General features: G+C 28.2%; 2 protein-coding genes across 4 annotated transcripts; one reads left to right on the forward strand and one right to left on the reverse strand.

Annotated features, from left to right (window-relative positions):
- Positions 1-58: 58 nt before the first annotated feature.
- On the forward strand, positions 59-27,614 carry LOC103572114 (uncharacterized). Of its 3 annotated transcripts, none has more exons than XM_053737223.1 (4): positions 59-446; positions 25,376-25,600; positions 26,483-26,623; positions 26,682-27,614. In XM_053737223.1, the coding sequence occupies exons 2-4, from the start codon at positions 25,394-25,396 to the stop codon at positions 27,120-27,122; spliced, it is 789 nt and encodes a 262-aa protein (XP_053593198.1). In that variant the 5' UTR covers positions 59-446; positions 25,376-25,393; the 3' UTR covers positions 27,123-27,614. The 3 variants fall into 3 exon arrangements, with proteins under 3 accessions (XP_053593198.1, XP_053593199.1, XP_053593200.1); XM_053737224.1 differs by having other exon boundaries at positions 59-429; XM_053737225.1 differs by lacking the exon at positions 59-446 and adding an exon at positions 567-606.
- On the reverse strand, positions 5,427-8,788 carry LOC103572120 (caspase-1). Its single transcript, XM_008550571.1, has 4 exons — positions 8,579-8,788; positions 7,688-7,908; positions 5,812-6,117; positions 5,427-5,738 (listed from the first exon to the last, which is right to left on the reverse strand). Exons 1-4 carry the CDS (start codon positions 8,698-8,700, stop codon positions 5,503-5,505), a joined length of 885 nt encoding a protein of 294 aa, XP_008548793.1. The 5' UTR covers positions 8,701-8,788; the 3' UTR covers positions 5,427-5,502.

A 27,614-nucleotide genomic window follows, 5' to 3' on the forward strand; every position in this document is an offset into this window, starting at 1 on the left:
ATATATTATATATACGTATACTATATAAATAAATACACTTGTATCTACGCACACAAATGTTTTATTACTCATACACTTATTTATATGTATAGAAGTATGAAAACATAAGTGTTTTGTGTAAGTACATATATATTTATATATAATGACAGCTGCAGATTACTACCCAGTAACCAATCGGAAGTTATCTAACGTCACTAAAAGCGCACATGAGATTCAAAAATAAAATAATTGATCGTATGAACATAATCAAATTTTTAAATTTATTTTAATGAAAAAAAAATAAGTAGATATTTGAAAATTATGAAAATATGATAAAAGAATTAAAGCAAACAATTTTAAATAAATGATAATGACATATTTGAAATAATGGTGCGAAGTTGTTGAGGTTAAACTGCCATCTATTAACCCCGCGTAAAAGTTTTTCTGTGGGTGAGAGTTTAAATATTGTAATTATATTTTTTGCATAAATATATATGTAATGTAAGTTGTTTTTATCACCAATGTTACGACAGAACGTGAAACTTTTTTTTTTTTTCAAGCAAAAAATAGTAATTATTCTTTTTGCTAGAAATATAAAGAGAGATTGCTCATGACCAGATTAGCCAAGTATGTTCTAAGTGTTTTTTATTATTATTTTAAAACGAAGTATTTAAGGTCATTCTCAGACAGTGTGATATTAAAATTAGCCGACGTTTAATAATTTTTGAATTTTATTTAAGATGATAAAGTATAGAAAAAAATATTTTTTAAAATTGCTTCTAAAGTTTGTTTAATTTTCTACATATGAGATTTTTATGAGTGTTAGTGTAGCTCTGATTAAGAAAAATGATTTAAAACAATTTGAATCGACTAATGTATAGATTTAGCATTAATTAAATCATTTTTCTTAACCAAGGAGATATCAGACAAATTTAAAATTATAAATAGAGTAAATAATTTAAAAAATAATATTCATAAAAAATGCACTTATTATTTTCAAAATTTTTCAAATGCGCATTTTTTTTAATTTAATTTTATTAATTATTATTTTTTTAATTAATAATTTTAAATTTGTCTGATGCCTGCTACATTTATAATCATAAATTTGTAGTTTGATTATTTTTTGGAATCGATTTGTTGAAAAAAAAATTCGAAAATTGTTAATTGTCTGTTAAATTCAGAATTATTAGACAATGCCCCCCCCCCACATACACACTTTTTTAAAATATTCAATGATTTTCAACTGTCATAAGCGTATAAAAATTTGATCAATTAATTAAAAGAAAATTAAAGCATTAATTTAAAAAAGGACAATTTCGCTGAGATATTGATTTTTAAAAAAACTTACAATTGTTATCAATAAGGAGTTAAACGAAACTCGTTGAATAAATTTCAGTACAGTGTTCATGTCAATTTTATAATTCAAATTTTTAAATTTTGTGGGCTAAAATTTATTTAATAAATTTCGTTTAACTCCTAATTGATAAAAACTGTAAGTAGTTTTTTTAAAAATCTATATCTACAAAATTGTCCTTTTTTCAATGAAGGATTTAACTTTTTTTTTAAATTAATTAATCAAATTTTAATACTGTTGACAGTTTAAGGTCATTGAATATTTTTAAAAAGTGGGGGGCACTGTCTGAGAATGGCCTTAAATGAAATATTTCTTGTTATGAATATTCATATTAAAAAATAAATAATGATTATTATTGTTTTTTATCATTAATGTGGAGAAAGGTACATTTGTAATTTATTATAGTTATTATTTTTATTTAGTTGTAAATTTGATAATTTGGTTTGATGATTTTCATTCTAAAAAATTATCACGGTTCAAATATTTCCTTATATATACACATAAACATGTAGGTATAGACGTGTATGTGTGTAGAAAATATGAAACAATTTCTCTTTATATAAAATAATTATGTATATATTGTATACATCTAATTGTTAATCTTGACTATAAAATTAATTATAACATCAAAAAGTGAAAGGTTCAATTAAATTAAAAATAATTGATACTAATATTTTTTTTTTGCTTTGTATGTTGGAAAATTACTAAAATAACAATTAAATATAAAAGATATTAAAATCTAGTGGTAATAACTGCTCTGTGAATTAATAATATATAATTATAGTCGTTGAGTTGACGACTATTACTCATTTGTTTAGCAAGTTATAAACTCATTAAAAAAACTTTGAATTTTTTATTTTATTATTGTTTTTATAAATATGTGTTTCAAGTTCAAACGGTTTATTTTTAGTTATGCTAAGTTTAATCAGAACGATAATTATTTTTAAAACCAATGAGTTAGTAGCAATGGGGACAAATTAAAAACAAAAGATGTAATTGAATCTGTCTAAAGATAAATTTAATATAACATGCCCTCATTTTCGTATTATAGACTCGTATAATATTATAACGTTATGATACAAATTATCGTATGCGAATAAAATACATCGGGCTTATCAATTATTAGTCACATGCATTAACACGTTGTGGTGTTATTCTTCATTATTATTATTATTATTTTTTTTTTTTCAGATACATAAATATTGTGGTTAGTTATAACGCATAAAGTTATACATTTTAAAATCACGTGATTTAAATAAAAAACTTTTTTTTTCTTTTATTTTAATACATTAAAAATAAAATTACAATAATGTCACAGATTATAATTTTTAATTACACAAATACATTCATTTAATTTAATTAATCTTATATATCTTAACAACTTTGAGTTAATTAATTAAAATTAATTATACATCCGGTAACAGAGCCAATTATTGATACTTTATTAATTATTTACTTCACTTCCTTGTAGATCTTTAGAAAGTATAAATATTTTAATATAATTTTTAGAATATTTTCTTTTTCAAAAATTTTATTTTTTGTTTACAATAAAAAAAAGAAATTTAATAAAGAATTCCATGGAAATAACAGAATAAATTACAAACTTTATATACATAATTTCAGGAATTGGTATATTTAAATGAGCATATAAAATTCTTTGTCTTTATTACAAAATTTTGTTCGTTATAACAGTAAAAACAATTAATTAATCTACCTTGCTTAAGAGCCTGATTAAAAATTCCGATTAAATTCGATTGAATCTGATTAAAACTCAATTGGATTTCTATTAGATCCAATCAGAAACGAACATCTAATCAGAATCGTCCGGGAGCGTTTAAAGTATCCGGTTTAATTTCAATCGGATTTAATCGAAAAATAATAAATTCTTTTTTTTCCCGATTAACTTTTCGATTTCCGATTAACTTTCAATCGGATTCATTCGGAAATTTTCGATTAAATCCGATTAGAATTTTCCAATCGGTTTCAATCGGAGTTTTTGATTAGAGAATTTCTGATGAATTTTATATATACAACCAAGTCTGTATTTATTGTAATAGAAATTTAATAATAATAAATCGGAAACTTTGCATTGATATAAAATTGAATCAGAATTATTAAACAGGATGACATCACAGTAAAAAAAACTAAGAAAAAATTTTTCTTTACGGAAAAAAATGAACTATTTAAATTAAGAACAAGTAATATAATGATAAAGTGATCAGTAAATACTATCATTCTGAATAGCAATTATTCATATTTGAACTTTAAAAAATCGCAATCGATACTTGAAAAATTGACGACACATATTATGAAATTTATTATTTGAAATTTGAAAATTCTTCATATTGACATCCAGGTTCTGGGTTATAATTTCAAACACTAATTTTTAAAGTTTATTTTTTTCCGTGTATAGTTAAACAAATTCTCTTTGAAACTCATAAAAAATAAAGTTATTTTTATTTATAGCATTAGTAACAATAAAAAGTTATACATCTTAAAATCACGTGATTTGAATAAGAAACTTTTTTTTTCTTATTGTAATTTAGTGATTAAATCTAATAAGTAAATTTTTTATATACTTATTATAGTGCTAATAATTGAGATTTCTACTTCAGTAATATTTTATTTTTATTTGATAAAAAAAAAAAAATTATTTATAGCATCTATTTATTTTGGTTTTAATGCTGAAATAGAAACGAGAAATAAATATTGCACTTCTACAATTTCACGTGTTTTAATATTTAATATTATTTAATTCAAAACAAATTTAAACATGTGAAAAAAAAACAAACTTTAGATAAATTTTTTTTTTTTTAATTTTATATCAAACTTTTCTGATAGAATAATTATATAAATGTAGGGTAATAACTTTGTTTTTAACTTTCAAGAAATACTTCATGGCTTGAGATTTATTTTCTCAGATTTTTTAAGTAAGTTATGACAAGTTTGGCAGCATTTTTGTTTTAAAATTCTTGACAATTAAAAATTATCATTTTCTCTTTCTATTGATCTACCGAGTTTAAGGAATAATTTACAGAGAGAAGACTTCTCTCTGTAATTTAACCACATCAATGACCAAACTATTAACCGTTGAATATTTCAGATATTCGTGTAGCCTTGTATTAAATTAACTCATTTAAAATTAAAAAATGACAGTCTCGTTTTTTTTTCGACAAGTAATTTATACTAATTACTTGCTTTTAAATTATTATAAAATATTCACAGCAGATTTAAACAACAAAACATACACAAGTTATTTGAAAATAAATAAGATACTTTCTCTTCATATTAATAATAATTTTGATTTAGAAGCAAGTGTTTATTGCTTGACTTGTCTTTTTATATTTATAAATTCTTTTTTCAAGTACTCAAAATAAAAATCTTATTCATAGATATGAAGAAAAAAATAATTCTCGAAATTATTGCTATGTATTTATAGAACTAAACAAGCTCTACTTTATATAATTATGCTCAATAGAGATACACTGTAAAAAAATAGCGGAGTGAATCCGAATTAAATCGGGTGTGAATCGGAGCGGATGACTGTTTATTTGTTTGATCTCTTCGGAGTAAAATTCACTCCGAAGGGGAGTTTATTTTCATATTAAAAGTTCGAATCGGGATGAATACGGATTGGATGAATACGAACATAATGCAGAATATTTCTTGCCCAAAAAAATTTTTCTTGCTCTAAGAAAATTTTTGTTTTCAATTCATAATGCAAAAAATTTTCTTAAGAGGGAGTAAACATTTTTTACGCCAAAAAATATTTTTTTTCTGTGCAGACCACTCTAAAATCACTCTGCTAAAAAGACAAACTCCCTATTTACTCCATATGCGGAGTGATTTTTTTTACTAAATTTCGGAATTCCGATTTAAATAAAATCCGTAATCACTGCGAATTCACTCCAAATTTTTTATAGTATACTATGCTAATTTTGTCAATATTCATAGAAGTTAATGAATAATCATTTAAAATTAAAAAAAAAATCTTAATAATTATTTACCAAACCTCTGAAGTCAGTAATAAATGTAAAAATCGTAAAAAAATTTCTTACTTTACGTCTATTAATAATAATAATAACAATAATAATATTGTTCTTGATTTATATTTGATCATTATATTATCTTCATAAATTACTAACACTGACAAATAAAAGTTGGTCACATCAATTCTTTGGATAAAATTTAAGAAGCTTTGTCAGCTTGGACATGATACAGGGTAACTGTTTTTTCTTATCTAGTTCTGGTTTGTCTGGTGTGTTAGATTGAAAATTTATGGCAATATATCGAATTACATTTGTAAGGATCGTTAATATATTATCAGTTGTACCATGTTCACGCAATTCATGGCTAAGTATTCGTATAAACCATGATCCATAACCATTGCGCCATGCAAAATAGCCTAAACCAAATGAATTTTTATTATTACCATTATTAATAATAATTATAATGATTAATCATAAATTGAAGATTACCTGCTATTGTTGCATAGGCAACCAAAACGTCTGTTCCAATGTGAAATGAATTATAATTGAATGTGGATCCATCAATTACAGTCCTCTCTACTAAAGGACTACCACTATCAGTTTGTTTACCTTGACAAGCTTGGATAAAAAATAACTTCGGTTTACCAGCAAGTGTTGGACACCTATTTGGGGTAAAGTTAAGCCAAATGGTGTCAGCATAATAAGGTGTGTCGTAAGCGTCAAGTGTACCGAGATCTCCGTGAGTCATTACGACGATAAGTAGACAATTATGTTGAGTATGATCCATTTTCGCAACTGAAGAAATATTTTAATTTAAAGCACGTTTAAAGACTATTTAAATAAGTTTATGTGCAACAAACAAGTTTAAAAAAAATTATTAAATAACAAATCAAATAATAAATTTAAATATTTAAAAAATAAATTTTTAATTAAAATATTAGTACTCATACTGTTGAAATTTTTTGTAATTTAAAAAATTACTAAACGTAGATGGGAAGCCATGAAACTCTATAGGAATTACACTAAAATTTTTTAATAATATTGTAGTCAGGTAATTCAATAGTTAATTATTTTTATGAGTTATAAATTAAATAATTACTACAATATGAAAAGGTATCTTCTTTATAATTATGTTATAAACTCAATGAAATTAACTACTGGAAAGAAGCTAATAATGAAAAATTTTGTTCTATACAGAGTGACTGGTCACTTAATAGAAGCTCATATTTTTTTTTATTTTTCATATTATATGTATAATTAAAAAAAAATACAATTTAAATTTAAGAAGTCACTCAAACAATAATTTAGTATTAATTACTAACTGGCTTAGCCGTTTTGCGGGATAAAAATTATCGTAATAATTGAATTTTTAAAAAAACGTTATTAGTTTTTTCTCAAGAAAACTTAAAAATATTAACAATTTTTGTTTCAAGTATATGTTTCTCTTAAAAAAATTTTTTTATATATTTTATTTATCAAGTCAATCAATCATGTTCTGAAGTAGAATTTTTTTCTATGCAGTTTCTTATCGCTAGCTCAGTTCACAATTTCATGTAACTGATTTTCCTGACCGAAAATTTTCAGATTTAACTACAATTCTACGATTGAATTTTGTCAAACTTATTTTAATTCGATAGTTAAATTTTGAATCGCATTAAATTTTGTAACACTACTCACATAAACAAAATAAATAATAAAAATAGTCCAAAATCTCTTCCGATCAATCGTGCGTCTAATTATGTAGGTGATAAGTTCTAACATTAAAATTTAATAACGTTTATTATCTGGGCCAGTCACTCTGTATATATAAACTATTCAGCCCAGTCTCCTGGAAAATTTGTCTTCTAAAAAAATTTCTTTTTAATGTATATGTATTACACTACAATAATGTTAAAAAAATTAAGTAGACTGCACGAAAAAGACGACGATGGTATTGGCTACTATACCGGATTATACTCAGTTACATATGAGGTAAAAAAAATTTTAGATAGTAACCACTTACATTTGAATTATACTCAGTTCTATCTCAGACTTAACTCAGTTACATCTCAGATATGTAACTCAGTTAAATCTAAGATAGAACTGAGTATAATTCAAATGTAAGTGGTTACTATCTGGAATTGCAACCAGTATAATCTACCGCTGCATAATCTGAGATGTAACTGAGTTAAATCTAAAATAGAACTGAGTATAATTCGAATGTAAGTGGTTACTATCTGAAATTTTTTTTTACCTCAGATGTAACTGAGTATAATCCGAAATGGTACTTAGTACCATCTCGTTCTTTCTATGTGAAAACTAGTGATGAGTTGGTAGTATAAGGTAGCTTATATTATGTATTTGAAAACAAACATGAACTATTTACCTTCTTGTAACTTCTCAACAATAGATTTGTGAGTGTAATCCTGATAGACATGAACATCGAATGATAAACCCTTCAAAGCATCAGTCAAATTTTCACAATCTAGGTTAGTGCCATTCCGTCTAAATGATGGTTCCAAAAAATTTTCATCATAGTTCTCGTGATTAAATATTATTGCATAGTTACGTTTTGTTCTATCCATCTCATAATAAGTTACTATTTGCCTTTAAAATAAATAATTTTGCATAAGTATTTATAATAATTTCAAAAACTGATAAGTGAATATGATTCTGAAAGTAGACAATTAAGAATTCTATCATTCTAAATTTAGCAAACAATTAACAATTTTCGAATTTTGTTTCACAAAAATTTAATTACGAAAAAAAAAAAAAAATAAAATATGTACCTGTAGAAAATTATAAAAATTACAGGTATAATTTAAAAAAAGTTTTTTTTTTTTCTATAATTTATCGTTTTTAAAAAAATCCAAAAATCATTGGACGTTGGCTAACTTCCCTTTTTAAGAAATCTAATTTGGAATGATTTGAGATTACGTAACTCTTAATCATTTTGAATAATTCCCAATTGTCTGAATTATTTTGCTTTCGGGTATAAATTTTGGAACGAATTATTTTAAATCATACTGAATTTAAAAATAACGAAATATTTTTTTATGATTTGAAATTATTTGAAATGATTTAAACTCGCGAATCATTTTAAATTAAATTGAATTAGATCATATTGCAATTATTTTGAATTACTTCAAATTATAATTTTATGATATGATACAATTTGAAATAATTTCGATTTTTTTAATTATTTCAAATTAGATTTCTTATTAATCAGTGTTTCGTATCATAAATAATTAAAAAAATATATATGTTACATATATACCGTTTATAACCTAGATCATCTAGATCATTAATCTTCATTTCTTTGAAATTTTTAGGATTATTATCGTCATTCAAGACATTATTAATAGCATTGCTCAAATTATCTACACGAAAGACACTCATGTTTTTTTCTTTAAATAACAATAAAAAAATAAAATACTTATTAGTATGATCCTTGCAAAAATACAAGTCGTGATCTATGGCACTAAAAATCAATTTATCGGTTTAATGACAGATCACCTGATTCAAATTGGCGGGAAACATATGATCTCGAACTGCTCTCTGTAGTTAATTTTGTAAACTATTTTCACTGCCGGCTGGTTAAGTAGGAAATTATAAACTCAGTCAGTAAATTTACAGAATAATTTTTTTATTGAGTGTCAATAATTATTTTTGAATTTAAATTATAAAATTTTACAGACAGATGGACTTTGCAAGTTATTTATTTATATTTTTTCATAATTATTGACCCAACTTTAAATTTTCCATAGTTACCATCAAATATATTTCAACAAAAGTAAATATTGTGTAATAGATTTAAGTAAATAGTTTAATTAAAATTAACTTATCAAGTTAATTGTTGATTCATCTGATAATTCAGGTATTTGATTATTTATTTTATTGAAAAAATAATAAGTTATAAGTAGATACATTTTGTAGAAATAAATTAGATCGCTTGATTTGATAATATAGTTGACATATATACATGGAGTAGTGGTCGTTAATTAGGACTTGAGGAGAGTAAGACAATGAAAATATCAAATAAATAATTAATAAGACACATACGAAAGAGAATATATATATGTGGGAGAAAATCCCCTTTGACATTGGTCGGTGATTGGAAAATATTAGAGCGCAGTTCCCTCAGGTAAACTGGATCAAAGTTTGCAAGGTACTGAATTGCTCGTAACTGTCTACGTCAATTCCTAGTTAATACGTCAAAGTAGTTGGGACTATATATCCAGGATGTCTTTGATCCTATTGCAGGCTATATCTAGCTCTCTCTCTTTTGCTCGCTTGTTTTGGCATCAGATCACCCCTTGGTGCTGCTGATGCCGCAAAAATGGAACCACTTACCCTCACATAGCACGACCTTACACTATCGAGTCACACGTGACGAATATCCGAGGGTGATGAAATCCAATTTAACCCGTTGTCACGTGGACCTTTCGTCATATAAAAATAGTGTCCATGTTTGTGACAGTACGATATCAAGTCATAAAAACATTTTTATTTTTTCTAACAAATTATTTATTTAAACTTTTTTAAAATTCACTTCCGATTTTTATTAAACAATAATATTCAATAACTAACCCCTGTGAAAAAAATTTATAAAAAAATATATGTTAAAATATGTATAAAAAATATATTTTTTATGGCTGAGTTTTGGTAGATTTTCATATATATTTTAAATGTAATTTAAATACATTGAAAATATATATTAGAAAATATAAAAAATACATGGATGAAAATATAAGAAAAATATATTAAATATATCTATTTATCATATTTTTTTTTATATCATCATACCAATATTCTTTTTATAATTTTATATACATATTTAATATATTTTCCTAAATGTATTTTTTAAATATTCTGATATTTAAAATAAATTAAAAATATATATGAAAGTCGGCCAATAGTCAGCTATTAAAAATATATTTTTGTATATGTTTTATATATTTTTTATGTATTTTTAATATATTTTTTTTATAAATTTTTTTTTATGAGGGAAGGCTATATAAGTAATTCATCAAGAAATTTTTGTATGCACAAAAAAAATTTTTTTAAATTAATTAATGATTAAAATTTTATATTAAATACTTATTTTTGAAAAAATCACTAACTTTTTATGTTAATTTGTGAAACATGAGAAAAAAAGTTTTCTTAATAAATCATCGAAATTATAGTCATATTATGACTTATGACTGATGATGGGAATAAATTTACGAGGGTAAAAAATGAAATGAAAAAAAAAAAAAAAAAAAAAAAAAAAATCATGACGATGCTCTGCCGAGTTGACACACGAAGGCAGATGATACTTGGGCTAGTTAATATTTTCAGTAGGTTAGCCCACACGTCGGCTTATTTTTATCGCGTCATTCGAGAAAGCAAATAAAAATGAGACAGTAGTATCCAACTCTACAAGAAAAAATATATATATACGTGTATTATAAATAAATATAAGTATGTGGTTATGGAGGTAAACGCGGGAGAACATTAAGAAAGAAAAATAGGAGGACAGTGTGTAGTAGGATACATTACTTAGGTCGGGTACAGAGGTAGGAATAGACTAGAATCTCAACGATCTATGATCCTCTGTCGCTATAGATCATTCTATTGTGCGAAAGGGGAGTGTACACACATTATGTTATCCATGGTATCGCATTGCAGACATGGCAAACCAATGTGTGTACACACTCGGGGGACAAACGCGACACAGTGTACAGTAAATGTGCGGTGTTTGGTCTCCATTAATATTGGATCGACGGGATGATAGTTATATACCTACCCCCGGTTCTTTCGCTCTCTCTCTCTCTCTTGTATCTCTTTTTTATGGAGCCATATGTCTTGTGCAGTATCGCGAGCCCGCTCATTTGTCAGCTCGCAATCTGTCTGGTGCTGCGATTTGATGGCTCACAGTCAAAACACATAAACGACAACAACGTTATTGTCTACCTGATGAGCTATTGCTATTGCCAACCAATCATTCATTATTTTATCTACGCACTTTGTCAATATCAACATTAAACACTTTTTTTAACTCACTTACAATATAATAATAAATTACAAAATGAAAAATTTTTTTAGTTAAAACAAATTTATAAAAATTTAATGGATGTCTTACAGAATTCTTAAAATATATATATATATATTTTTTTTTGATGTTTTTTTTCATAATAATAAAATTAAAATTTTTATGAATAAGACATTATTATTAATAAAAAATTTACTGACGATACTAAAAAAAAATAAAACGGACAGAAAAATTAAAAAAAAATATTACAGTAATATAATGATAAAGTGATCAGTAAATACTATCATTTATGATTAAAGCGTGAATAATTACAGGATAAGTATGAAAATTTATTGTTTGTACAAGAAAAATTACTATTTGAACTTTAAAAATCATAACTGATATTTAGAAAATTGACGGCACGTATTATAAAATTTATTATTTATAATGTCAAAAATCCCCATATTGACATCGGGGTTCCGGGTTATAATTTCAAGCACTAATTTTTAAATATAATAGTATATGAGTATCAGGAATTTGGACAGGAAAAAATTCAGTGCAAGATTTTTAAATGTTGCAACGTTTGGTTGTATTTCACAACTTCATCAGGTAAACTGTACAAATGAAAACAAAATATTATTCAACAATATGATCAAATTAACAAAAATATAATCTAATATGCATTAAGAATCTTACATTTAAGGTTAACGCTGTTGTGTGTCAAAGTTAACTCCGAAAGATTTCATCGTTTTAAAAGATATAAATAAAGTCAGACACCTGACAACCATTATACTGAGAAACTTAGTAAATATCTATTCCACCAAAACAATTTGATTGAAAAAATTTTTTGCTAGTTAAAAAATTACAATAATCGCAAGCCAGACAGCAACAGATTGAAAGTAAACAACTGTGTTATGGTAATACTAAATGTTAAAGTTTATTTTTTTCCGTATACTATTCAATTTAAAAAAAATGTAGCTCATTTCTGCAGCTTCAACTTTTTCTATAAAAAAAATAAAATAGTCAGCATTAAAATAAAAATGAAAATGGGATTTAAAATTGTAAAAATAATCCGTTTAACGATTACCCATCTCAAAGTCAAGTTATGAAGATGCGAAGCACATTATGTATGAATGTATATATCTATATACATACGAACGTATGTGACAAAAAATTCTAGAGCCCCTTTGGGGACATTTAGATGGTTTGCCGACACCTACTGTGTTGACGGAGGGTTGAACATATAATGTCTCCAGCGGACCCCCGCATCTGTCCCTACTCCCTTCCCTATCCTCGGGTAATGTCCCATATAGCTTCTTTACTCGTAAATCGTATTCGTATATCGTCCTAAAAAAAATCACCATATTTACATCAACTATTCACATATTTTATCGACGAAATCTAGAAAAAAAATTTTTTTCATGTAAATTTATTCTTTTGTCCTTTCTATATTTTGAAAAAATATATTTTTACATTAGATAATAAGACACTTAATCAAATTTTCAAACTCTAAACTCCGAAATTAAAATAGTAGTCAACTAAATTTTTTTTTTTTTTTTTAAATAAACAAAAGATTAATCTTTAAAAAACATTTAGCACCCGCGGAGGGTGTTTTATTTGTTGTAGAAAAAAAAAAATAATAAAAAGGGAGAGCAAATATCTAGCACCCTGAACATTATATAATATCAATGGACGATGGGGAACCGATGATCGAATCACATTACCAGTGAACCGTTCTATAAGCGACTATCTCTACTTTAAGGGTAGATATATATATATTTAAAACGGGAGGGGTGTGTATGTAGAGGAATAAACGTATAGGGATACCCTATGGTGCATTTAGTGTAGCACATAGTCTGCACTACTGTTACTACTGTATTATATGCATCAACCCCTCGTAGTTGTACTCGACTCTGGTCGTATACCTTACGTAATATAATAATAGTATGGATCGTAGTTGTATATATATACCGAGCCGCCCTAAAACGACGACTCGGGTGTAAAATAAACGATACCTAATTATACGCGTCCCGTCTGCGTGAACCCGAATGGAATAGAATGATGAAATGAAAGGGCGAGGAGCAAGTGCGCGTGTTACTCTATAGATGACGGTAAACCTTGATAATAAATAGGATTACATATTATTATTCCATTGTAGATTGATTGCCCGTGAATGTTAATTTTAAAATACACAAACTTTAAACTTTAATGTTTTACGCAGGGGAACAAAATATTTTTTCATGAGACAGTAAATTTGTCGAAATTAATTACAATGGAGATATTTTTAAATAAAATATATCCATAGAATTCAAAAAACTAAAAAATTTTTTTACTACAAAGCGATTGTTTAATTTTAGTCATGGAGAGATAGAGAAGGTGGGAAGTATTTGTGGATTGATCGTGTGCGATGATTAATTAGCGTTTGATGAATATGCATGAGAGAGAAAGAAAACAGGGAAAGTAAAACGAGATAAATGTATGCATATGTATATGTATGTGTAGAGTGAACAAAGCAAACGAGAGACAGAGTACAGTATAGAGCAGAATGTAACGAGCGTCAACCCAGCAAGCTATGTCACCCTTTAGCGATCTCTCTCACCACACCCCAGGCCACAATCCTGTATATTTCAGCTTGGGTCACCGTGCTATGTTTAACAATGCGCTTCCTGAACCGAAAGGGCTTAAGCTCGCAACTCGCTGGCGCTCTCTGCGGCTATCGGTTCTACTATACTCCAATAATACTGATTCGAGATCAATTCATTTTTATTTCCTTTATCTTTAAATATATATACCCGTATCTCACAAATCATTTTATAAATAAAATAAAAGTGTTTTGTAAATAATACTATTGTCAAAAATTCATTCAAATTTAAATATGTATTTTTTTAGTAAATATTTCACTGCTGATTTTTTAGTAAACTAAAAATTTGAAAATAAATAAATTATACATTTTTTAAATGAATTTTTTAATGGTTAAAAAAAACGCAAATTAAAAATTAAAAAATATACTGAGTAGTTGAAATTGAAAAAATAAAATAATCACTTGTAAAATAAAATTAAAAATTTTATAATCAACTGAAAAATCGTTTACCAGTGACGCGAATGGTAATAAACTTCAGGATTCTCAATAGACAGTATAGTTATAAATATATACAAGATTTGGAAAAGGGCGACGCATTGTTAGTGGTTGAAGCCTTTAGAGAGAACAATGCGAACAATGGTGAAGTAGATATAGGCGCCACGTCGAGACCCGGCTTACGTTCGCGCGAATACAATTATATTGTGGGACTCGATTACCATTTAAATGGAAACAAACGTGAAATGTTAAAATATACCGCCGTTGTATATATGTCCACACCATAGTACTGCTATACTCGTTTCAAAAGATTTTTCTGCTCTATCTAATATTCCTGCACTGTTCTATGCATTTTCACGAATTTCATTCAAAGTTCACTTTACACTAAAAATTTTAATTTTAACTTTAATGATTTTTTTTATCACACTGTAAAAAATTAGCAGAGGCAACCTGGGACGAAAATAAAACTTGATTTAGACTTGATTTACCAACTCGAAATTTGGAGCCGTTTTTCCTAAGACAAACTCGACTTTCGTTTACGGAGATATGAAATACAATGTTTTCGCCTTGGTTTAGACTTAACTGGCTTACTCACGGAGAGAAAATTATAGTAACTGTTCCTAGTACGTTTATGAAATATCATCCTATACCTTTATGGTAATAATTACTTGGGATTATGGGATGTAGACTCATACTTTCTGGGAAAAGTTTCCATAAGTATGGGAACGATTCCTATCATTATGGTAACAGTATCCATATCCCATGTGAAAGAATCATGGTAATGATTACCATACTCGTAGGAATAGTTCCCACAAGCAAATAGTAACCGATCCTATAACCACATTGTAATGGTTCCTAAGTATATATGGGAATAAGCCCTATATATTATGGTAACTATTCCTGTAATATTATTGTAAACATAACCATGATATTATGGGAATGGTTACCATAATATCATGGTAATAATTCCCATAATATTTAGAAATTATAATAATTTTTTTTTTTGTAAGAAGCGTTTTTTTTTGTATATTACAAAATTTTAAGTATACAAAAAAAACGCTTATTACAAAAAAAAAATTTTATTATAATTTATAAATATTATGGTAACAATTACTATATAATATTATGGTAAAAGTTACTATAATATCATGGTAATGATTACCATAATGTATGGGAATTATTACCATAATGTATGGGAATTATTACCATAATATTATGATAGCTATTACCATAATATTATGGTAACCATTATCACAGTTACATGGTAACGATTACCATGATTACATAGGAACTATTCCGATACCATATGGGAATTATACCCATAATTATAGGAATGATTACCATAATATATATGGGTGCCGTTCCTATAATCAACATTTGAAAAAAACCGGTTACCATGCAGTATAGGAACCATTCCCATAATATATTGTAACTGTTACCATCATTTTCTCTCCGTGCTTAGTCATGATTTAAGACGAAAATGTTGAAATCAAATCGAAATTGACTTAGTTTAGATTTAACTGACTTAAATTATAAGGCGAAAAAGTCAAAACTGAGGTGAAATAATTTTTATATATCAAGGCGAAAGTAGGGCGAATGAATAACTTTTTTCGACTTGGTTCAGCAAGTCAAAAGTAAGGTGAATAACTATCGTGCTCGAAACTAATACCAAAAGATACAAATAAGTTGAAACTAAGATGAAAAAAGTTGAAAAAAATTTAATTTAAGTCGAAAAAGTCGAGATCTTATCAAAAAATCGTCGGCAAATCGATAATTTTAAAATGAAATAAGGTGAAGCGAGCCTGAATCAAGTTTTATTTTTGACCCGGAAATGCGGAGTAAATCCGGAGTGAATGTGAAGCGGATGACTGCTTATTTATTTAATCCCCTTGGAGTGAAATTTACTCCGAAAGGGAGTTTATTTTCGTATTGAAACTCCGAAGTGGAGTGAATGCAGATTGAAATAAAATTCAGATCACCCTGAAATCACTTCTCTATAAACTTCCTATTTACTCCACACGCTAAGTGATTTCTTTTTAAAACTCCAGACCTCCGAGTGAATTCAGATTCAAATAAAATCCGTAATCACTCTGAATTCACTCCCAATTTTTTACAGTGCATTGACGTTAACAAATATTTAAAGTACTTTTATAATGAATGAGTGTAGCGTGAAGAAATAATTTTAGGGATGTTAAATTGTAACACCCAAACCCCTATTATTATACACTTAATTTCTTAATGAGCCACATCGTAAGAGGGTGAATAAAGTATAAAATAACTTGTGCACTGATTTCACGGACCACCTGTCGCATTTACTGGTCTTTACTCTTTGTCGATTTCTTTCACTATATTAAACACATTGATGATGATAACGATACCATTTTCTGTTACTATCATGTTTTCTGAAATTTAAATCATTATTTTATTTTTTATTTATTATTCTGCATATTTATATTGAGCATTGATGATTTTCTAACCTTAAATATAAGTATAAATATCAAAAGCTATAGCGTTGAATGTAAAAATGTAGAAATATCGGAAATACATCAAGTCAGAGTCTCATGATGTGGTTTGTTTGGACATTTCGAGGTAAAGCTGTGCCAATATTTTCCGTCTTCTCCATTGTCCTGACTTACAAAAGCCGATTTATATATATAATACAATAGAATAATATTTATATCCAAATAAAATTCGTTAAATCATGTAAAACCATTTTAACATTTTGACTTTTACATTGTTTACTTAAATAATTCTTTTTTGTATCTCGATTCAAAACGTTTATATTTTATACACACAATAGTGGGCTTTAGTGAGTAATATTTTGATTGATTAAACGTCACACTATATTTGTAAATATAAAGAAAAACATTTATTTGTTTATTGTAAATTAAGTGATAGGCATTGGCCAGTATACCGAAAAAAGTATATTTTAGCGCAAGAAATATTTTGCAATATGGAATGAAAACAAAAATTTTCTAAAGACTAAAAAAAAATTTTTTGGCGCAAGAAAAATTTTTTCTTGCTTAAAGAATTTTTTTTCACACCCCGAGTCAGAATCTAAGGCATAGCTTTAACCTAGATGAGCATTGAAAACCTACATTTGACATAATAATTGTAAAGCTTGAAATAAACAGAATTAGACTTACAAAGGTTTGAATTGAACTTACTTAGACTTGAGGAGGCATGAATTAGACCTACAAAGATATATAACGTGAAATGAACAAACTCAGAATTTTTTAAATCGACCCTCTGTTAGTCCCAGGCTGCCTGTGGGACCCAATCCGCCCGTGGGTGTCATGAACCCACTGGAGAGATGACTGGATTACTTGCATCAATTCTCCAGCAGTCCGCGAATTCAACAATTTTACTTTTTTGTAGTATTCCTTGCAAGTCCTTCCTTCTGTTAAGTCTAGTTACGTTCGTTTTACAATTTATGTCTTTGTAGATCTAGTTCATGCCTTTGTAATTCTAAGTAGGTCCATTTCAAGTTTTTACAATTATTGTCCTAAAAAGTCTAATGTAGGTTTTCAATGCTAATTTAGGTTCAAAATATGCCTTAGATTTCGACTCAGAACTACAACAAAACTTTTGTTTTTATTTTACAATGCAAAAAAATTTCTAGGAAGAAGTAAAAATTTTCTGGGGGCAAGTAAAAATTATTTGCGTCAAAAAATCGTTTTTTCTGCGTAGTAATTTTATTTTTCGTTGTATATAAATAAGTAAATTGATGATTAAATATGAGACTTAATGAGAACTTTGAATCAATTTTATAGATTCTTAGAAAATATAACTGATGGAAATTTATAAGAAACATTTTTTTTTGCTCTTACGTTTCAATTTATTTATACCTCAAGCAAAAATATAATTTTTCGTAAACTCATTTTCAAAATTAATTCATTAATTTGTATACAATTGAACTGTAATAAATATAACCATATTTTGAAGTTAAAAAAATTTTTACAAAAATTAAAATTAAAATAATGACAGCAGCATTCTGTGAGCAGAATGTAAAAAAAAATTTCATTTTTATATCCTTCTGATTGACATAAATAAGTAGAAGGTCAAATTCACTAAAATAAATCATTATTCAATCATATTAAAAAATATTTTTTCATGTTTACACTAAAAAAAAGTATATTTTTTTATCTAAATACTGGAAAAAAAAATCATAAGGGCATAAATAAAAACTTAGGATTAGTATAGAAAAAATATAGTAGGGGAGACCGGGGCATAGCGGCCCACTTAAGCCGGTTTTTTCTTTTTGTGGCTTTTAACCATAAAATTCATTTATTTTCCGTCGATATCGAAAGAATAAGTAGAAATTTTGCAAAAAATCGAAAAAAAAATTTGTTTTTTTTCTGGGGCACGAAGGCCTCCTCTCCAAAAAATTATCAACAAAAATTTTTTTTTTATTTTCCGTTAAGTTATGACCTTTATAATGTTTTTATGACGTTTTAGGCCAGTATGTGATGTATGAGGTAAAATGGACCATTAAAAAAAAAAAATTGTCACAAAAAAATTAACTTGACGGAAAATAAAAAAAAAATAATTTTTTCTTTATAATTTTTTTTTCGAGTTGTCCGTTTTGCCCCTCATATCACGTATTGACTTAAAATATACTAAAAACATTATGAAGGTCATACTTTGACGGAAACTAAAAAAAAAAATTTTACCTAATTTTTGAAGAGGGCCTTTATGCCCCAGGGGGGCCTTCGTGCCCCAGGCTCCCCTAGATCATTTGAAAGCTGGATAGGTCGAAGGGCAAAGAAGTGTCAGTACGGAGCGAAGGGTGCGAACGCAGATACATTTGCGGTCAGTAGTATGAGGGCTACTCTAACAAAGGTCGAGCGACGGGTCTGTGTATTCAAATGCAAATATGCATGCCGTCTAATATCCAGGAGCGAAAGCACGCGTACACAGGCTACTGTGAGTATGTACGCCCACCAGCCCACGAACAGTTACACACGATCGCGAGAGAATCAAATCAAATATTGGCAATATCATCCCCTAAACATTGTACTTTTATATATAGTATATTCTATGACCTCTAACTAGTTTATGGTCTAGCTCTTTTGTCTTTTTAAGGGACAATTGTCCCAATTTCTCCGTCTCATTCGTTGTCAGAAAGATAGAATAGAACAGCATAATATGCTGGTGTGTAGTGGGAACACTGATGTCCATTTGAATGCGCGATTCCAGCAGCAATGCCGGCGATACCAAGCTGAGGATATTATAGGATTAGGTTAGAAGTGAGGGTTTATCCTTGAGCGAGATCGACGCTGCTTTTCACATTCGAGTACTTGGGGTTCTCCAAATGCTCATCCGGCAATCGAAATCACTTCAACTTTTAATGATTCCAACAACTTTCTCTCTCTGGTCTATTTTCTTATGTTCTGTTTTCTGTTCACTGAGAAGAAGACTTACTTTAAAGAATAAGCTTTTTATAAAAGTCTTTAACCTTTTGATCTTGTTGGTAGATAAAAATTTAATTTATTTAAAATATATAAAGCTGGATGTGTGATATAGGAAAGGGGGGGGGGTCAAAAGGGAGAAGGGTAGACAAAACGGGGTACCCCCGAAATTTTCTAAAAAAAAAAAATTTTTTTTTGTTCGTGTAATTACTATAAATCCGATATATTTGAGCGTTTTCAGCCCTACGCATGACACCTGGGGCAAAATGGACTAGCCGAAAATTCTGAAAAAATGATTCTTTTATATTTATATCGTCGAATTAATAAAAATTCAATACATGAATCCATTTTTCGGCTGATTTTCTCTAGCTGGGGAATTTGGCCTCTAAAAATATTCGAAAATAATATTTTATTTTTTAATTGATAAAATTCTTTAAATAGTTCAAAATAATCTGTGATTTGAAATTCAAAAAACCCGGTTCAAAATAATGACAGACAAGAACTATAGAATTGTTTTTATTATTAAATAACAATTAGTAATTAAGCTTATCGAGGGGGGGGGGGCGATTTATTACACCTAAACAAATTTTTTTTAAGTATTATAAAACTAAAGATAGTTGTCTAGAGAAAAAAATACATTTTTAATGATGAAAGCAATTTAAAAAAAAAATTCATTTATTCATTCAAAAATTCATATCATTTTTTGGAAGAGGGCCGCTCTGCCTCACAAAAAGAAAATTTTTTTTCTGCCTTCGTATCCACCGATGATGTAAAATGTAATTTTTCTTTATGTATATTACATCCAAAAAATTTAATTTAATGAAATTTGATCAACTTTCAGAATTTTTTTTTTTTTTTTTCAAATTTTTTAAAGGGTACCCCATGTTGCCCGGCAAAAATAAAAATTTTATTTTTTAACGCCAGCTAAAAATTTTGTTTATTTACCTTGAATATCATTAAAAACAAAAATATTTAGCGTATTTTATTCCTCGAAAACTTAGTATTTCCTTAAGTACACCCCCCCCCCCCCCCCTCGCCCTATATATTTTGTTGCGCTTTCAAAATTTTAATTAACTTTGAGAATAGTTGAATTGAAGTTATGGTAATTGGTATATTTGTTTAAAATTTATAGTGTAATCTGTGAGCAAAAATACTAGTATATAAATTTATCGATATAACAGATGCATCAACGAAGCAGAGAAGAGACTGTACGCGGGATCAACTGACGCGAGCGAGAGATCGAGGATCTCTGTTGATTTAGGGCGTGCAGCGTCGCACCACGTGCGCCTAGTATACTGTGTGTAGACGAACGTAAAGCTCCCCTGATTCAAACTCCAGCACGCGCCACGATTACGCGATTACGCGTGTCATCTCTTCTACGTGGGGTTCTCTGATGTGATGTTCTGCCTCTGCTTATGCTTCTCCTTGCTAGTGCTGGTGCTAGTGCTCGTGATATTACTGCTGTACTACGAGAATGTCACGGAGAAGCAGGATAGACGTTTACACGGGTTGACAGTGTAAAAGAGAATGACAGAGAATGAGAATGAAAAAGCGAGACAGGTTTGTGGATATATATGACGCTTCTGTGAGCACAGCCAATGACACGGAAAATTTATCCTCATATATATACGAGATATAAGAATTGTCATTCTTATGTTTTTATACAATTTTACTCTCATTTATAAATTACACTTTATCCACATATGGCCAAATACTTTTTTTTTTCTGTTATTTTTGAAAATTTCTCAATTAGATTTTTAAAAAATTTTTTTTTTAAATTCATATTCTATGAAGATTGAAATCAGTGGATACATTAAAAAATTAGCTTTTTATAAGATACAAATTCTGATTTTTTTTTCTTTTAAGGGGGGACACTAGTGTGACCGTCTGAAAAAAAGATGATTTTTGGGAATTTTTTTAAAGAAAACTACTGTATGGAATATTTTAATGTTTTAAGGATATATTTGTGGATATATAATGAATACAAGAAAAAATTTTTAGACCAAAAAATTCAAAATTCAGTGAGTTATTCACAATTTCCCAACGATAAGAAAGTCCCCTCGCTGCTGCAGTGATAGTGAGCTTCACAGTACATGAAATCAAAAAAACTAAAAAGTTTATTAAATTAGAAAGTATTTTCCGTACCATGACCCTTGGGCTAAAAAAAAAAATGAAATTTAACAAAATGGTGGATTTTTAAAAAAAAATTTCAAATTGTGCGCGAAAATTTGATGACTTTTGGCCTGCCAGAATCATTTTTGATTCGATCGAAAAACTGGAGTTTCATGGTATGTAGAAACATATAAATGAAGCTGTAATTCGAATCAAATCTATCGGATAATTTGTCTTCGAGTTATAACTGCAGTAATTTTAAAAAATGTATTTTTGAAATTCGAGAAGTAGCTGCTCTTCAGATGGCTGTAACTCAAAAAAATTATTTGAGATATGTACTTGAGATTTTTTTATGCAAAAAAAAAAAAAAAAAAAAAAAAAAAAAAATTATTTTTTCAAAATTTCTTACTAGTGGCCCCATTTAAAAGTTTCCTTCTGTATTACGTACATTGAAAATTTGAATATTTTAATTTTTTACTAAAAATTAAAACCATCAATAAAAAAAAAGGTTAAACAACAAGTCATCTTATTTAAGCCAAAAGTTATCATTTAAATTTTACAAAACGTTTTTTTGATCTTGTCTTTCGTAAATTTAATTTATGATCACTTTTCAGTGGCCTATTTATCGCCTGAATTAAATAATTAAATTTAATAATTACGTGGATTCAGCTTTTAGAAGTAGAAAAAAAGATTTCGACGTGATTACTTAAAAATTTTTTTCACAAGCAAATTAAGCAATAAACATTTTTACTTATCTGTCAACCAATAAAACAATAATCTAATTTTATATAATATATATATTTATATAACAATAAAAATAATTTACCAAAAATAAATCGTATTAGAAACTACTTACACACGTAATCCGATTAAACGAATCAAATTGCCGGAGGTACAGCCAATGAAGATCCCACGCAGTGTTCAGATCGGGGCTGCGTGAGTAGCGACGTCTGAATTCTGGGTGTTAGAAATGTGCCCACATAAACTAAACAGAAAAAGACAACGACAAACCGTTTGAATGAGAGAGCTACGAGATGTACGTGAACTAACGTCATGCAATCGTATCGGTGAATACTGCAAGGGGATGGTCACCCGCTGACACGCGTCAGCACGTGACTATGTAGCTCTGTATAAACAGCATTATGCACGCCCGTGCTAACATAAATTACTGTGGCTTTAATATCCATGTGCATCGTCAACTACGTCGAGCTTTTGCAAAACATTACATGCCTCAGATTACCTTCTAATGTTAAATCTAACTCGCCACCATCGCTGTAACATATTCTATCATGTTATTATATTATAAACCTACAATTTGGCTTTTACACAAAACTATAACCCTGTTATTTAAATTTAGTTTGTGTATATCATTTAAAGATTTTCGTTTATCCTCTGCTTAAGCTTAAGCTTTAGAATTATTTTTCAAGGGTCATCATCATAACTTTTTTTTTTTTATAAATCTGTTCAGTGTAATTAATTAATCTAAAATTAAATCAAAATATATGTTAAAAAACAAAGAAAAATTCAAGACTTTTTTTGTGAAACTTTGTAGAAAAAAAGCTAAAATTTTTTTTTTGGTTTTTTTTGCTTGTTACCTTATATTTATTGAGTTACTAACGCAAAAATTTAAGATAAGTCGAAAAAAAAAATTTTTGATTTTGATGATGATTACGTAATTAAAGGAGCAGAATTGATTACCAGTACGGAAAAACGGTTCAAGGGATAGATTTGAAAACTCACTAAGTTTTTAGGGGTATATTGTGCTGTAAAATCACCTGGAAACATTAACCTTTTTGTCAATATTTGTAAAGTAGCGGTTGATTGACTATAAAAAACCATAAAAAGTCATTGTGCGAACATTGGCTGCTGAGATATCGATAATCAAAGATAAAAGGATCATTTTTCATTTGAAGGCCGATATCTCAGCAACGAATTGTCATACAGACAACGAAAAAAAACAAATCGTAGCTGAATTAATTTTCTAACTGAGTTCTGCATTGATATTACTTATTAAAAAAAAAATTTAAACCCCGTAGACACAAAAAACAAAACAAAAAAATTTAGATAATTTTTGTCTCCAGCTATTTTTTATGATTACGCACTATCCGTAGCTTAAAAAAATTTGTTAAAAGACCTTTAAACTAGAGATTTCGAGCTATAATTACTTTTTTTAATTTTTTCATACGACTATTTTTCACGAATATGCAGCCTTCCAAAAATCACTAGAAAATTTATAAAACTTTTTTGTTTCTTCAATTTTTTGAATAAGTGTATATACCTAATGAATGAACTTAAATACATATTTTTTTCTAAAACTGTTTTCAACTCTACTCTGATTTTTTTTTGTCTTTAAAACCTGCCGGTTCACGAAATGTGATATGTCGGCAAGATCTTAAACTAAAATATGAAAGGGATGAAATCTAATAGTAGTAAAAAGTTATGAATGAAAATATAAAAATAAGTATCAAGTTCCGTCGGTTACTTGACTTGTTTCAAATATATACATATTTTTCAAATATTAAGTTGTTTTGTCTGTTTAAAATTTTTTTAATTCAATGATCATAACTATTATTATTATTGTTAGAGTATAAAGTAGGAATATTAGTACTTGTAGTAGTAATAGTAGTAGAGTTTTATGGGATATATGATAGTACTATAATATGGTGAAGATTAGAATTTTCATGGGTTGTATAGGATACGGGTTAAAGCCGGATGTCGACTCTTGATTTACGAGTGTGGTCATCTCATTACGGTTTACCGGTTATACTCAATGCGATTATAGTTTGTCGGTAAATGTGTTAATTATGCTACGAGCGTTTACACGATATACATATATATACATATGTGTACACGAATTAAATTGCCTAGAATCTAATGCGAGCTATGTACAGTTTTAATTAACTATTTTTAATACGTATATTTTTATTCTTCAAATAATTTTTTAAGTAAAAAAAATTTTTATTTAAATAATTATTTTTATCGTGTCGTGTATTATTTCTGATAAATTTTTATAAATATAAATGAGTAAAAAAAAGAGAGAGAGCGAGAGAGAGAAAGAGAAAAAAAAGTCGAGGCCGTGATAATTTAGAGCAAACAAATAAAACAATGTCTTGAAAGACTTGACTAAACAATTAGTCGTAAATCTCTTTCATTAGGTGTGGGTTTTTACGATTAAGATGTCGTATTTCTTTACACAAGATACCAGGAAACAAAATAACAAAAAAAAATCCACATTTATGTATATCTATCTATATCTTTGTATATACATGTATATATATTTATAAATTTTTATATCTATGACTCAACTGCGTCATACGTGCATAAAGTGACATTGTTGACAAGCAGTCACAATTTTTATTACTCGTACGACCTCGAAAGTATTTTTTATGAATCCTCTATAAAATTCGAGTTTCACTTTTTAGCTTGCATTTAAAAAATTATCATTGTTATTTTTAATTACAGAAATCTTGAATAATTATTATGGCTCCAAGGACTCGCAAAAGAAATCCGTATCCAGTGCCAGATATTTCCAGTGAGGGTTTTTGGGTTGCACGGGGTCCGGCTTTAGGAAAAAATGTATCAGCAAATGACAGGACGTGGTCGTCTAAAGTAGACGTTGCTGAGAGGCTATTTTCTCATCATACACTTAATAGTATTCGACGTGACCAACGTATTATTAGACCAAATGTAATTATATTTGATGAATTATTTTATTTGCAAAATTTAAATAACTTCAATGTTCTGTCAATCATTTTTTGTTTAATATTTGATGCAATATTCAATTGAGTCGAACTCTCTAAACATGAATAAGTGAATATTCACTTATTCTGAATGTCAACCGAACCACTTTTTGAAATTAGTGATAATTTTATTATCATTTTGGTTCGAAATTTTTTTACCCGTGTAATTAATTAATAATTACAGGTTGAAAAATGTGTTATTTCTAAAAACGTAAAAATGTATATGCATTTTTTAAATATAGTGAGACTTAAACTTACAATCAACCTACTCAATAAAAAAATTTATAGATAAATTGAGAAAAATATAGATAGCCCGAACTGGGATTCGAACCCAGGCCATGTCGGTGTCGCGTTGAGTTTTTGATTTTGAAAAAATAGTGGAAATATTGGGACTGGGTCCAAGAAAAAATTATTCAACGATTTATTACATCAGAATCGTAATATATAAGAGCTAGAGTGAAGATTTTTTGTGTATTTAGCATTCTTATCAGGGCTTCACACGAGGCGAGAATTTCAAACTCTCGTCTCGCTCTCGGTTTCGTCTCGTTACTGTCTGTCTCGTCTCGTTTCGTCAAATATCGTTAACTACTGTTATGTACGGAAAAAAATTAAATATGTCAAATTGATAATTTTGGAATTGTATCGTCTCAGTCTCGTCTCGTAAAATTGAAACGAGACGAAACAAGACCAGAAAAATTTCGATCTCGTTTGAAGCCCTAATTCTTATGGATATAACCTCAAAATTTAGAGTTGTGTGATAACATGATTATATAATATTTTTCTCTATACTAGTAGTCAATGCGGTTTTTAATAACTGATATTTCTTTAGGAACCAAATGATGCATTAGATTTTGCATTATCGTCAATATACATTCATGATGAAGATTTTATGGTACCAAAAATGTATGTTTTCATGCAACCTGAAACATTGAATTTACAATCATGGCGTCAGTTACGTAATGAACTTGAGGTAAATAATAATATCTTTTAATAAAAAAAAAACATCACCAAAAAAATGTATTTTTTAGCCGTCTTCAAAACAACCAACCACAGCAAAAACAATCAAGTCAAAAATATTGCCTAAGTCAATGGGAACAAATGTAGCAACGGCTACAGCAATGCCTGTATCACAAGTAACTGTAAATACACGAGACACTATACGTGTACAGAGGAAAATAAATTCACCAGCAGTCTCGCCGAGCGATAAGTACCGTTCGGCGCTGAGTGGTAAAAAATCCCGAGCAGCAACTGCCGATAAAAAATCCATAGCTGTTAAATCCAAAGAATATTCACAATCGTCAGATGATATTCTCGATAAAAACCAGAGACGTTTGACTTACGCGGCACAAATGCGAGCAATCGAGAGGATTCATCCGAGCAGTCTCAAGCTGGCGATCGAGGGTCCTCACACGGATTTAACAAATCCTGGCTACAGTCGTAAAGCTGATGGAACATTTTACAGCATATAAAAATATACTTTAAATTATTAATGTCTAGTCATTTAATTTTTTTTATATTTATAATCTTTATTATTTTTTATAATTTACTACTTTAATAAAAGTTGTTTTTATTTAATGTGTTTATCTGTTGGTTTGTTTAAAGAATATGCATTAAAATCATCATTCAAATATTGATGAATAGTACTCTATATATATTTAATATTTAATGATGTAGGTTTTAATACCCTGGAGTAATCTGTCAGTAATCCGATGTGAACAATTGAATTATCTATAGAAGGTAGTAGATGCATGAGTGAGTGTTGACATCAAAAGATACGTTATTGCGTTGTAATAACATGTATTATATAGTATGCTGTTATCTATTTATGTTGACGAATTAGCTTGGGAAGATTGTATCATATGCCATCGGGGATTCCCATCAGGGGAGTAGGCTCTATGTCAAACTGTCAGTGCTAGTGTGGTATCTAGAAATCATATATTTAATGTATCTAAATGTATGAA

This window comes from Microplitis demolitor, chromosome 3, assembly GCF_026212275.2.
Source record: "Microplitis demolitor isolate Queensland-Clemson2020A chromosome 3, iyMicDemo2.1a, whole genome shotgun sequence".
NCBI lineage: Eukaryota > Metazoa > Arthropoda > Insecta > Hymenoptera > Braconidae > Microplitis > Microplitis demolitor.